This window comes from Seriola lalandi, unplaced genomic scaffold (genome assembly GCF_002814215.2).
Source record: "Seriola lalandi dorsalis isolate HSWRI2012SDOR001 ecotype SW California unplaced genomic scaffold, Sedor1 jcf7180002054407, whole genome shotgun sequence".
Classification (NCBI taxonomy): domain Eukaryota; kingdom Metazoa; phylum Chordata; class Actinopteri; order Carangiformes; family Carangidae; genus Seriola; species Seriola lalandi.
In genome coordinates, this window is record NW_019524960.1 from 56,750 (window position 1) to 71,079 (window position 14,330).

At 40.5% G+C, this 14,330-nt stretch overlaps 2 protein-coding genes across 2 annotated transcripts in view; both read left to right on the forward strand.

Annotated features, from left to right (window-relative positions):
* The first annotated feature begins 1,225 nt into the window (after positions 1-1,225).
* tmbim4 (transmembrane BAX inhibitor motif containing 4) lies at positions 1,226-6,668 on the forward strand. Its single transcript, XM_023409772.1, has 7 exons — positions 1,226-1,425; positions 1,921-2,029; positions 3,660-3,765; positions 3,998-4,031; positions 4,120-4,237; positions 4,327-4,372; positions 5,739-6,668. The coding sequence occupies exons 1-7, from the start codon at positions 1,335-1,337 to the stop codon at positions 5,943-5,945; spliced, it is 711 nt and encodes a 236-aa protein (XP_023265540.1). The 5' UTR covers positions 1,226-1,334; the 3' UTR covers positions 5,946-6,668.
* A 1,123-nt stretch (positions 6,669-7,791) lies between these two features.
* Positions 7,792-14,330, forward strand: part of lemd3 (LEM domain containing 3) — a 15,874-nt gene continuing 9,335 nt past the window's right edge. The window contains exons 1-4 of the mRNA XM_087174997.1: positions 7,792-9,166; positions 10,907-10,947; positions 12,228-12,297; positions 13,183-13,260. Of these exons, the coding sequence (XP_087031123.1) occupies positions 7,822-9,166; positions 10,907-10,947; positions 12,228-12,297; positions 13,183-13,260 (1,534 nt within the window). The 5' untranslated portion in view covers positions 7,792-7,821. The remainder of the gene's footprint in view (positions 9,167-10,906; positions 10,948-12,227; positions 12,298-13,182; positions 13,261-14,330) is intronic.

A 14,330-nucleotide genomic window follows, 5' to 3' on the forward strand; every position in this document is an offset into this window, starting at 1 on the left:
ATTTTCTAATACTTATAATCCTTATAAAATCCCAAATAAATTGATCAAGTGGCCTCTCTCTCACACACATTCTAAGGTTGACTGTTTTGCTCTTTTTGGCTTGTTTCCATAGACCTGACTAAGAATCTTCAAAGACAAAAAAATGAAACAACTATCAGAACATGGCTGTTCTTTAAAGCATAATATAGTAAAGTGTTTGATGTCCATGTCCATTTTGGAGTAAGTATTGTGTATGTATAAAGTATAAGGTTGTGTGTGTTAGCCAGCACAATCTAGGCCAATTTAAATTATGTAATTATAAGAAGTATATACCTGGTGGTTTCTATGAAGTGGACAGTAAAATTTGAAGTGGAAAAAAGACATAAATATTCTAAATATTCAGATGAAACTCCAGGTGTGAGAGAAGTTTGCATGTTTTATCAATATAGTTTAAAATCCAGTTCATTTTGTTTAATTTGTTATCAACTCAGGTTTAGGAGTCAGGTATGAACTGGACAGTGTAATATTTAAAGTTAAACTGAAGTTAAGATGTGTTTTTGACAATTAATAAAAAATAATATACTGTATGTCCCTGGCATTTGTTATGACTTGTGTACTTAGTGTGTTAGTGAAATACTAAATGACCAGAAGAGACCGTTAATGTCAAGAAGAACTAATTTTAGAGGTTTGATATAAGGCTAGTAGTAGTGTAATCTGTAACAATGCATCATATTTTACGAATTGATCATTTAAATGGTTTAAATTTCACCACTTCTCCTCACGGTAAAGTTAAGCAGACTCTTATTTTATTTTTTTTCCCCCTCAACTTTATTAATGAACAAAATGTACAAAATACGTCAAGTACACATACACATCTATATGAGAGCTGATAACAAGGATTCCGAAAAGTATACAAGAAATTATAATTAAAATATTAAATACGCATCTGAATACAATGACGTATTTATACTTCAAAAATAGATAATAAATACCATTACAAAAACATCAAATAGTCATACATAAGCAAATATAGTCAATTTCAAGGGGTTTCGTTGAAAATATTCTTACAACACTCTAAAAATTGGATGCTTTTTTTAAAATTATTATTGTTTATAAGACACAAGGAATCAAGTAGGATACCAGACAAGAAGATGTTGTTTGCAGGGAATCAACTGCGAATTCACGCTGCGTGACGTGGCTGACGTGGCTGACGTGCCCTTACGTTGACAACAAGCATAGCCCACAGTCCACCCGCGGTTCAGCCCGGCGCAGCCTCTGAAATACCAGTCCTTCCGTGTTCTCCTCAGCCCACAGTGTCTTTCGATATCTAGCTGAGAAAACGTTAGAGTAACACGATGAGTACTGAAAAATACCCCCGGTCTTCTATTGAAGACGATTTTAACTATGGCACAAATGTTGCTACAGCCAGTATCCACATACGAATGGGTAAGTAAAGCAGTGTTTGTGTTGTAGTGCTGACAGCTCCTTGTCTCGCCAGCTATGGCTAGTCAATGCTAACGTTAACTACTGTAGAAATATAAATGACTCCCACTCTACTGTTGCCATTATAGACCATCGTTAACATCGTGTATTTACGTTAGCTAAGTTTACCAAAAAGGTAACCCAATATTAGCTAAATAGCACTGGTTAAAACATAACGTTAAACCATTATCAACGTTGTTAGCACTGATATATTGTTTAGTGTTGATGGTTAATTATTGTTACGTAACTTTGTGATGCTTTACCTGACGCAGTTAGCTTGAAGAACCAACTGTTCTAGTTAATGTAAAGTTAAACGAGCTAAACATGTTAATACTAGTTAACACAAAAGCTGTAACGTTAGTAAAGCAAGCTGATGGTATCTGTAAATTAAGTGTACACGTCCAGCTGAGGATCCATCTACTGTAATGCTGTGTGTCCACTGCTGTCTTTGTTGATCAGACTTCCTGAAGAAGGTGTACAGCCTCCTGAGCTTGCAGATGATTCTGACCACAGCCACCTCTGCGCTCTTCATGTTCTCCCAAACCATCAAGGATTTTGTTCACGCCAGGTGAGGATGGTTTGTCTGTGATATATAACATTTTCTTGGGCCAGTTAACACTGAAGCTAAGAATCACAGACTTTTACTTTATGAACATTTCTCTCTGTATCTATAGCAGACTGTAAAAAAGACTGATGCATAATTTCAGAAAGTGAGTCCTTTGGAATGACCTTCATTTATATATGTGTATGTATTCGTCCTAAAATACAGTCAGATCTTCATCCAAGTTACAATTATGAACACACACAATCTATTTTAACTAATAACACAAATCATTATGTTATTCCATTCTGCAAACTATATTCAAACATTAAGTGTCGGTTGGAAAAAGTACGTGAACCCGCCAAAAAATGACAATAACAGATGTTAACCGGGGTCGGGAGTTATCAAACCTGGAGTCCAATGAGTGAAACTGGATTGGAGTGAGTGTGGGTTAGAGCTACTTTGACACTGCTGAACTATGCCATGCAAAAGATCTCAGAAGACTTATGATCAAGAATTGTTCATTTGCATGAAGCCAAAAGGGTTACAAAGTAACCCCAAAAAGATCTTCATCAGTCCACACTCACACAAACTGCCTATAGATGGAGATGATTTAGTTCTGTGACTACATTCCCTGTGTCATGGACACCACAGAGGAAGCTGCTGCTCTCCAAAAACACGTTTCTGAGCCCCTCAAGTTTGCCGAAGAGCAGCTTGACTCTCCACAGCACTGCTTGGAATGGGAATGTTTTATGGATTGATGAATCTCAGGTTGAACTGTTTGGGAAGAACATGCAGCTCTATGTGTGGTGTAAAATGATCACTGCATACCAACATGAAAACATCATCCCAAAGGTGAAGTGGAGTTTTGCTGCCTCTGGTCCTGGACAGCTCCACATCATCGAGGGGAAAATGAATTCTCCAGTTTATCAAGGTCTCTTCCAGGATAATGTCAGGGTGACTGTCCACCTGCCGAAGCTCGGAGAAGTTTGGTGAAGCAGCAGGACAATGACCCTAAACGTTAAATAACTTACTGCAGAATGACTTCAAACAAAGGAAATGCACCTGTTGGAGCCCAGAGTTTAAACCGGCAGAGACGCTGACATCATCCTAAGAATCTGTCTGAGCTGAAGCAGCTCTATAAGACAGAGTGGTCCAAACTTTCTGAACATTCTTCAGGTCTGATCAGCTGCTACTGGAGGTTGTTTGAGGTTATTGCTGCTAAAACAGGTTTGACCATTGATTAAATCCAAGGTTTCATGGCTGTGCTCAATAAAGATAAGGAAGATTATAGTTGTTTATGTTATATTAGCTGAGGAACACTGTTTATCTACATTTGTGTGTGTGTTAGATGAAGATCAGATCACATTTTATGACTGATTAACAAAGAAAACCAGCTCATTCCAAAGGGTTCACTTACTAGTATCAAACCACCAATTTGGATATTGAGACCTTAATGTTGTGCTACTGCCCCATAACAGAGGGGTTGGATTTATAATGTATGTCTCCAAAGCTTGACACTAAGTATATGTATGTATGTTTGTATAGTAATTCAAACAAGATACACATCTTGTAAATACAGTAATCTTCTATCATCAATACCCTTAAAGCTTGTGTTGTCACGGTTGCCTGACTGTGTTATGTTTTTTTTCCTCAGTCCTGCTGTGGTTCTGGTTTCGGCTCTGGGCTCTCTGGTTCTTCTGCTGGCCCTGGCCGTGTACAGGCACAAACACCCAGTCAACCTCTACCTGCTAGTTGTGTTTGTAAGCATGTTTTGTTTCCAGAAAGTAACATTTAGCTTTATCATCTGTTAGGCTGGAGTTGTAACAGATGGGGTACAGTGTATATTTACCCCTTTCCATTTATTTCCATATTTACCGATGTCACTTTGTGATGATGGATTAGCTGCTCAGTGACCTTTACAGAAGCTGGTTATTTAATAATAACTCCTGGCTGGATGGTGTGTAAGTGTCACTAACTGTGTGTTGTTTGCAGACTCTACTGGAGGCAGTTTCTGTGGCCACAGCTGGTAAGTAATCTCTTGAAGGCGTCAGTCAGTTGCCATCCTCTGAACCCGTCGGCAGACTGTCCTGACTGCAGACTTTTCCTCTCCGCAGTGTCCTTCTATGAATACTCCACCGTACTGCAAGCCTTGTTCCTGACCTGCGCTGTGTTTGTCGGGCTGACGGCCTACACCTTCCAGTCCAAGCGAGACTTCAGCAAAATGGGAGTAGGGTGAGTGAGTGTGTCATAGCTTTTGTTACATATGGCTGCATAGAGGCCACCATCAGACTGACAGTATCTGCCCTTCTCTGACCTTACAGCCTGTTCGCCTGCCTGTGGATCCTCATCATTGCAAGCTCCATGAGGGTGAGTGGAAGTGCCTGACATTAATGTGGCTATTTCATATGAAAGAAATGAGAGGAAAAGGCAGAATGAGTGCAAGAAAAGGAGAGAAAGACAGAAAAGGTGTGTGTTCAGACAGAAAACATCACTTTAAAGGCTGTGCAGCATAAACTCAAAGGGGGCATGAATTCAAGTCCAGGGAGATCTGTGAATGGAAGCAAAAGACGTCTGCTGATGTTTCTTATTTGCGTTGATCCTAAATTGTATGATGCCTCTTCAGGAATGTGTAGAGACAGAAATGAGCCTTATGCAAAAACACACACCACACACACAGTATCAGAGCAAAAATCAAAGAAGATTTATTTAACACCTTAAATAAGTTAATTATAGATAGATTTTCTGTTATCTCATCATTCCCTCAGCAGAATGTCTAAGGATGAAGAGGCTTTATTTTATTTGTCTCATCCTCCTCACTGTAGTTGTGGAGCAGAGGGGAGACTCCTGCTGCTCCAATCTGGCTATGTCATTATATATTTAACTGGAAGCCAGTTATTATTAAATATTTGAAATGAGCTCATGAATTCATTTTTACTTTGTAAGCCCTTTATTACTTTTTAAATGAATGATACAGTATGGAATTAACTGCAAAAGTAGTCTATTTTATTTTATGTCTCCGTCATCGTGGGTGCCATCACAGCCACAGTGTGTACTAATTCAACACCAGCTTCCCCCTGTTCCTGTCTCTGTCTAACATAAGTCAATGGGTTTAAATGTGCGAGAAGAGAGAGTCCTGAGACCAATACAACAGTGAGGTTCATGAGTGATTTATCATTAGAGAAGAGACTTTTAGCCAGTCAAATCCATTCTTTTAAGAAGTTATATTACTAAATTAGGTCTAATATTTGTGTTATAAATTCAAGGGTGACTCACTGTAGTACGTTGGGCTTTGACTTTATTCATCTTCTTCCTATTTACATTTGGCCATAGTATGGTAGCCTCTGTAGGACACACCTATCCATTACCACAATATTATCCACTGCAGTCCAGTGGAAAAAAAAATGAGAGGTTAATAACAAGATGGCGTGGCAGCTAAACTGCTTGCTGCCACATATTATATGCACTGTTACATATCGTCGTTGCTGTAACTGTCACAGAAGCAGCGGGCCTTCAAGCATAAAGCATGAAAGCAGAATATGAGGCAACACAAATGTTTTCATTATGTTTATGAAAAACTGGAATGAATGTAGATTCAGCATTTATGTTGAATTTAAATTTAAGTCAACTTTTTTTGTTTTCTATTTTGTGAGAAAAGACAGCTTAAGTAGCCATGCTGAGCTGTTGGATGGAGTGTGTTTGCTTTCCCCTTCATTCTGACTCTGTCTCTCTGCAGTTCTTCTTCAACAGTGACAGCACAGAGCTGGTCCTGTCTGGAGCCGGGGCTCTGATCTTCTGCGGCTTCATCATCTACGACACCCACATGCTGATGAAGCAGCTCTCCCCCGAGGAGCACATCCTGGCCTCCATCAACCTCTACCTGGACATCGTCAACCTCTTCCTGCACATCCTGCGTATCCTCGACTCCATGAAGAAACACTGAAAGCTGCTGTACTGTGCTGTTACCAGCTTCACTGGAAACCCACTCATATGCCTGTGCTGTGATTAACACGTGTTCATGTGAGGTTCATCAAAAATTAGATTTCAGAGAGGAATCTTCATAGATAAAATCTAAAAACCTCTCTGTCATTGGTGAACTCTTTCCAGGTAGCTGCTTCTTTTTATTCCACCCAAGCTGATTGTGCTTTTGTATTAAGTTGAGGAGATGTTTATGAGTGCAGCTGTTTGTTTTGTAACCAGGATATATAATCATCATGTCATGAGACTAAAATCTACACTACCTGATTTGATATAAGGCCCACTGGCACCCCCAACTGGCGCAATGGCTTATCTCCTTGTTTCAGAAAAACCTTCCCTTTTCTCAAAGTATATTTTCCAGTAAGTCTCACAGGGGTTTCAGAGCTGTCATTCTAATTTATTCTCTTATTGAATTTACTGTTGAATGTTGTCAAAAATTAGTTGTTTATATTCGACCAGTGCACTGTACTGCTGCAGCCCTCTGAAGTTCAAGTGCATGCTTGGGGTTATTAATATCTGTGGTTGTACATATTGTAATTTTATGGTGTAAATGTAATGAAAGTAAATAAATCATAAGTCATTCTATCCTTTGAGTAATTGCAAGCATCATGGTAAATGTTGCTTCAGCTGTCCTTAATGCATGATTTAATAAAGACTTAATGCAAAGTTTTTTCATTCTCAAACTTCACCTGTTGTGTTGCATTTTTTATTTGTACTTTATTTAGATCAATTCATATGGATCCTTTTCACTTTGACAGTGTTTCTGTTGATCACTGCCAACAGGGGGATTGTTTTTTAATAAGAATTACTAATACAAACATTGCCTTTTGGACTTGAAATAGATTATTGATGTATGCCTTTCAATATTAATTAAACCTCTCAGTGGAATGAATTTGTTTAAACAGAAAAAAAAGTCAGCTGAGAGCCGTTACAGTGCTTGAAAACCAGCATTTGAATAAACACAATGTAGTACAAAGAAATGAGAGAGAAGATAAACACTATTAATAACAATACATATAGTAATAATATTAATATTAATTAAGTTAAGCAAATAAATAAAAACAAAAGTGTGGAAAAAATAAGGTGCAGAAGGAATTTACTGTTATCATTTAACTCCTATAGCAGATGGATTGTATGCACACATATTATTGATACCTTTAACAGACTCAATGTGGTAATGAACAACTCAATAGATGGGGACATATTTATAAAATTTGGGCAATTTTTTATATGAAATTTCGCAATAAGTGTAATACATTAACAGTAGTATTTTATCGTTCTTGTTTTCTTTATATAAAATTAGACTCTCTTTGGCTTCTAACTTAATTATGTGGATTGTTTGATTAGCAAAATAATCGGTTTTCTCTAGCAGACTGTATATATCAACCTTGATAGATGTATTGTCTTCTTTGGCTTTACAAAAATCACATTTGATTTGATGACAAAGTTTGAGGTTTAAGAATTAGCATATTATTTACAGTTCGGTTGTGTACTTCTCTTATTGGTTGAAAATAATAGGTTTGTAAGGAGTTTTTGCCACCGAATCTTGGAAAAATGGGAACTTCACATAAATTTTCCACGTGCAGTGATTTTTCTTGTTTAGAAATAAAAACTTGTATGTTATTTGTACATTTGTGGCCTTTGATATGTATTCCACTTACAAACATGGTAAATTTATATGGAATATTAAATGTTTTAGTTCTAACAAAGTTCTCATAACTAAGAATTTGATCGTTTTTTAACAGTGTTCTGTTGGTTTTGAACGCAGCCCAGTTGGTCAACTGCCACTTCACCTGAACGTCATTTCCGTCACACAACCTTCTCCTAGAGTTTTGTCTAAGATGGCGTCAATGCAGTTAACGGATGAGGAGCTTTTCTCCGAATTAAAGCGTTTCGGTTTCACTCCAGGCCCGGTTACCGAGAACACCCGTCCGGTGTATTTAAAGAAATTGAAGAAGCTTCGCGAAGAGCAACAGCAGCGGGGCTCCAGATCGGGTAAAACCCGTAGCAGCGGGGCCATCCACAGCACCACTGGCGGCGGCAACACGGCGGGATCCAGGCCAGCCAGCCATGACGTCACGCACCTGAGCTCTAACAGGAGACCGGGCCGGAAGTCCTCCGTCCTCGGCTTCAGCTCCGACGAGTCTGACGCTGAAACTCCACTGAAAAGAAAGGGCCTCAATCACAGCGGCAGGGCAGACCGAAGCTCCGGTTTTCAACAACAACCGAAGATAAGGCCCGTTACAACACCGACTGTGGCTATCAAGAGTCAGTATGGCGCTGGGAGTACGCTGAATAGCAGCAGTTCTTCCCCGGGTCCGGACGGACAGAGAGGTGTCTCGCTGGGCTGGGGAGTTCGTGCCAGATCCAGCCCTGAGGCGAAAGGGAGGGATTACGACGAATCGGGAGAAGAGGACGATTATGAGGGGGAAACGGAGAAGAACTCTCGCTCTGTAAATGGCTGCGGGGCGTCTCACTTGATCACTAGCAAGTTAGCCGGGGATTACTCAGACTCCGACGAGGAGGAGGTTGGGGGCCTTGGCGGCGTAGACCGACAGCGGGATAGGTTAGAGCCCAGACGGAGCCACCCGAAAGCGGCGTTCCCTTCCCACGGAGTCGGCCGAGGGTCTCAGACGGGAGGGGCAGCCAGAGAGGTTAACTCGCCTGGGAGTCTAAACATGGTGGGAAGACGGAGGGAGGAGGGGGAGGAAGACGGGGTGAAGAGAAGGGACTCGGACCCATCGGGAGGCTTGCGGAGCCACAACTTTCCCAGGAAGTCCATCTACGTCTCCCTCTCCGAGAACCATGGAAGAGAGGCCGGCAAAAACAACCACGTCGACAGCGAGGACGGATCCTTCAGAAGCAGCAGCTCTAATAGGTTCAGCATCGGGCTGAGACCGCGCTTCTCCAACTACAGCAGCCTGTCCCAGCCTTACAGGGGCAACCACTCCAACCACACCGCTCCCAACCACTCATACAGCCAGACAGCGCTGAAGCAAAAGCTGTCTGTCCCGGAGGATGAGCTGCTCCAGCAATTCAAAAGGGAAGAGGTGGCCTCCTCTGGTAGCTTCAGCGCTCACTACCTGTCCATGTTCCTGCTCACGGCAGCCTGCCTCTTCTTTCTGCTGCTAGGCCTCATGTACCTTAGGATGAGGGGCTCTGGATCATCAGAGGTGGAGGGAGTCAGTAAGTATTTGATAAGATGTGCTATTTAAGCTTTTCCATTGTTTAGAGTCATGGATGTCCACTGGCAATTTAAAGCCAGTGTTTCAGGTAGAATGTTTTTTCCCATGTGGCTTAGTTGTGGTGTTTGTGTCTTTTTTTTTTTTTAATCTCCAGACAATTAAGCTTCCCCTGTACACTTGTTTGAAAATAATTGAAAGTGATGTTTTTCAAGCTTCAGGAGATTCACAAGGATATACAACTTTTTTCTGCACAACTGTAAAAAGTAAATAGCTGAGCAAGAATAGCAAACCTGCTATTATTATACATATTAAAACAAGAGCAGACTACCCCACACACTACTACAGTTAAGCAGAGTTCACACAATATGTTGTCAACAAATGCAAACCAGGAGCACAGATCAGTGGCCACAGTGTGTTTTCAGTCTCTCCCCCCCTGCAGGTGCACTCACTAGATGTGATTTGTTATAGTCTGAACCATCAGGAACATAATCCATCCCTCTAACAAGTGTTGGCACAAATGTTGGTTCAGCCGTGACCCAAACAGGTTCTAGATGCTGTTGTTGCTGATGCGTTCATCTCCAAGTGGCTCAGAGATGACCCAAACCCTCCCCTTTCCTCCTTGATGTATGCATGAATACAAATGTGCAGACTTGCACACTTTAAAGGTTGCGTACCCAGGAAGTGAACGTGTGCCAAGAGTTGTCCAAATTCACAATTCATCAAATTCACCAGCACTCTTGAATGCACATTCTCCAGACTTCCAGAGACTCCACTCGGTGTCCAGAAGATTATGCATATTGCAAACCAATATCAACAAGACAATGGAAAAAAAGGGATAATAATATTACTCAATAATTGAAATGTTCACTTAATTAAAATCAAGGTTATGGTTAAAAACGAATTGTCGCAAATCTTATCTTTTACAACTCTGATCATCTCACAGATAACAGAAAAAGTTGTGTATGCACATAAGGATGTGCTTGCATGTGATGCGATGCACATTCACACTAATGGTGTCACATGATTCTTCTGATTGACAGCAGATTTAGATCTAGATTCAGGTTTGGTAAAATGCCATCGAACCTCACCCTTGTGATATGACAAATGTAGTGAATTGATTTACTTAGATTTAAAACAAACTTGATAAATCAAAATTTTTAAAGTTTGAAACCAAAGCTGTCGGATCGTTTCTTGTATTTTTGCTCCTCCACATTTAAACGTGGATCTTAAAAACACCACAGTTTACAACCTTAAAAATTTACTATGGATTTCAGCACCTCTCAGACACTGTCAGCAATACAAATGGTCTATTTCACAAAGCTATGTACATGACTGTTAGATTGCTTTCTACCTACGTGCTGAAATAAAACCTAACCAATGATGTTATTATTTTGTTAAATGGCTTTAAAGTTGAAGTTTCGACCAGTCGACAAAAAAAACAGATGCCAAATTTCCTTGAATATCATGTGTGTAATTCTGACCTGAATTAATTCAGGCCTCAAGTGCCAAGCTGATGTGGTGAGGGTTTCGAGGGTTGAGCCTCATGTACAGACACTGACTCACATGTGATGTCTGAACTCCACTCACATTTCATGTCTCCAATCATGTCGTCTTACTGTAAAACACCAAGTTTTTCCTTCTACTATTCCAGCCTGTGCCTTATGTGTGAGGTTTACAGTGCAGTTGAAATGAGCACGCTGCGTCTCTGTCCCCTGACTGACCACCTTCTCTTCTCTTACAGTTAAGAACCACCCTTTTGGCGGCGAGTTTGACTCTTCTTATGTAAGTATATATTTTCCTCTGACACCCTCTTCCAGTTGTGTGTATGACAAAGTTGTGTAGCAAACTTTTTTTAGTTGAGTCTATAGAGCCCAGGAAATGCAGTGTGAACACTTCCCCTGGAATTAGATTGGAAGCGTTATAATGTGAGCAGTGAACGCAGCTTAAGTGCTGCGTGTTAATGAATTTAGCTCGCTCTCCTGGCCGGGCTGTGACCGACGCTACCTTTCGAGCGTTTCATATTTTTTGTGATGTGCGCGTCGGCTGGAAAGACAGGGAGTAATTGTCTTTGTGCAAGGTGTTTCATATGTTTTGTCCACCCCCCCTTGTACCAACAAGGGTGGATCAAAGATGCAGGCTGTAAAACCAGTTTACCTGAACTGAACACTATGAATAACTTGCATTAGGATCCAAATTTATTTTAATAGTTCACTAAATGTCTTAACTGGGTGTGTTTTAATGCTAAAACAAAGCCCATCTAAATCCTTTCTTTACTGTACTCTGTTGTTTTTTCCACCTCCGCCTGTTAGTGCTGCAGTGCTGTGCCCCTCTATGACAGCCGGCCTCTAGAGTGCAGCGTTCTGCTGCATATGTGAGTGTTTAAATGTGGAAAATGATTTGGGCATACCAGTTAGTGACTCCGAGTTCAGACACTTAGCTTCCAACATTAAGCATCATTAGCACAGAGCCTGGTATGAAACATTCAGATAGCAGCGTCTCATTTTCAGCTGGCAGTGACCGTCACTTTGACCACTTCAAATGACAACAGGTCACATCAGTGGCTGTTCATTAATGTTGATTCCTTGAGGAACAGGATGATGGGCCATAAACCTGTCTGGTGTCTGGTTAGATGTGTCATGCAGCCTGTGTCTGTATGACACCGCTGTACAACTGCAAGTTGACTGAGTGTTACTGTAGTTCATACACCTTCTCTCCAGCTGATCACGTCAGGAGTTACATTTTCCCACTTTAACTTTCATTCATACGCAATTTAACTTACAATTTAAGCTCATAAACATAATGGTTATGAAACAGGACATTCAGTATCTGGATCAAGCACCTTGTGAAAATGTATTTATTATATTAAGTAAACACTGAAGTGGATAAAATATTGTATTGGACTTTGGCAGACACCCAATATTTGACTTTGCTGCTAGATTGTAAAATTTTGCTTCCCTTCATATTTTCAGTATGAACTTGTGCCACCAGAAAGGTGTATAAATGAAATAACAAATCAATGCACTTCTGTTGGTTTGTTCACTAAAGATTTATTGTGTCTGCAGGACAAGGCAGAGAAGGACCTGATCCTGAAGCTGCTGCTCAATCTACACGACCACCTGGCCCACATCGCTGGTAGCTATGAACTCTCTGCACTACTGACTGACTGACTGACTGACTGACTGACTGACTAGAGCTGTGTGAAGTAGCTTAGTGTAGAGTACAGTTTCTCCCTTTTTGCCTGTGACAGCTGTGTGAGCAGTGATTATTTTCATTGATTATGTGAATTCTTTCACCGCATAAATGCTTTGCTAAGCTAACCCTGCTTACAGTAGCAATATGCACTCATTCATATTCATAGGCCTAGTGATAGGTTGAACATCATTTAACATGAATACTGGGTGTCCAGTGGAACACTGACTCAACTTTAGGCACATTTCACTGTGCACTGAAAGCTGTGATAACACACTGCGACTGGTCAATATAGGGAGCGTTTAAGTGTGTTCATTAGGCCAATAAGAGCTAATTAACTCAGTATTTTTAATGATATTATAAGCATATAATGCACATTTAATTGCTTATTAATTTGCTGTATGCACAGATGAAAGCAAATGGAATCGTGCTGTTTCCAGTCTAGTTCTTTGGAACGACAGCAAGTCTCACGTTTGCATTTTATATTCTGTACACATGGATTAAGAGAAGAGGCCACATGAGAGGTCCTCAGTGAAAGCAGCTTTTATTGTTGTAATCTGAACTGAGTGACTGACTAACAACGCATCACTAATAACAACCCTACCCACCACTTGTATGGTGTTTCTAATAAAGCGCTCAGTGAGTGTACAATGTATCGAAAACTGCCCAGTATTTAAAATCTACTGTGATTTAAAAATGTTAGGGTTGGTGCCTTTCAAGCCTCTCGTGTAAACACAAGTACTGATGTGCAGATAAACAGGATGTGATGACACATCGTGTTGATACAGTTTGTTTTCCTCAGTGATGGTTTGATGCTGTTGATTACAGGCCAGCACGACTGCGGAGACCAGAAGTGTCCAAACAGGAGTCTGTCCATGGACGAGGCCTCTGCGTATTTACGGGTACGTCCACACTAACGTTCCTGCCTGTAGCAAAACTTGAAACACAAGCTGTAAGCATCACTGCCGTGTTATGTGAATACTACACAGCAATGTTTGTGGTTCACAATAACCTTGAAAGTCTTGGAATTTAGATTTCAAACAGGGTAACCTGTGAGCTTGATTCATTTTTCTGTGAATTCTGCAGAAGGGTAGAGTGTATCAACCTGTTTCCTCTGCTTCAGATGTTTTGAATGTAGCCTGAAGGCAGGATGAGAGTGATGCTGAGTGAGAGTGGTGAGCATAAGAGGAGCACTGTTTAGTTAATTGTTTGGAACAGCTTTCTTAAAGTTCCCATATTTTCCTCTTCTCCTGTGTTTTGTTTGAAGTGTTGATCCATAAGAAGATATATATATATATATATATATACACATCTCAATGTAGTTTTACATCTCCTCTCTCAGGCTTCTCTCTGGAGCTCTAGTAACAACAGGTCAGAGACTGACTGTTTTCTGAGTGATATAATAAAAATCTAGCAGATTTCAAGTAAACACTCGGAGAGGTTGGCTGGTGGGTGACTGCTTTGTTGTGACATCACAAAGTTCCAGAAGTCCTGACAGCTGGTTTTAAGGTTCAGTTTCTGAATACAGGCTATGTGCATTTCTCTGTGGACTGAGGCTTTGATACTTTCACAGTATTAATATAGAACCTAGACCTGCTTTATAATCAAACTACACATGGATGTCTACCTTTAGACTATATGGGACCTTTAAAGTAGTAACATTGGTTTTCTCTTCCGCTCTAAGATGAGTAGCTTTGACCCAGAATCAGTTTTGTTTTCACAGCCAGTACAGATATCCACACAGCAACACCCTGATATACACACATACATTCATGCCTGTATCCCGCTCCATACTTGTATGCACTCACACCGATGAGTCTGAATCTTTACAACATCAACCAGGTTGTTTGTGGCAGCTGTGGCAAAGGGGACAAAAGTGCTAAAACAAGCTTTTCTCAACATATCTCTAATTCAAGCAGGAACATTTTCCTGTCATCTCTCTCCTGGCTGGAGGGAACCAGCATCAGCTTGCTTGT

Excerpts from the sequence above, each read along its gene's own strand:
- tmbim4 (XM_023409772.1), top strand. The coding sequence starts at position 1,335 with ATGAGTACTGAAAAATACCCCCGGTCTTCTATTGAAGACGATTTTAAC. Across the intron at positions 1,426-1,920 it reads CAGTATCCACATACGAATGG|ACTTCCTGAAGAAGGTGTAC; the intron begins GTAAGTAAAGCA and ends TTTGTTGATCAG. Across the intron at positions 2,030-3,659 it reads AAGGATTTTGTTCACGCCAG|TCCTGCTGTGGTTCTGGTTT; the intron begins GTGAGGATGGTT and ends TTTTTTCCTCAG.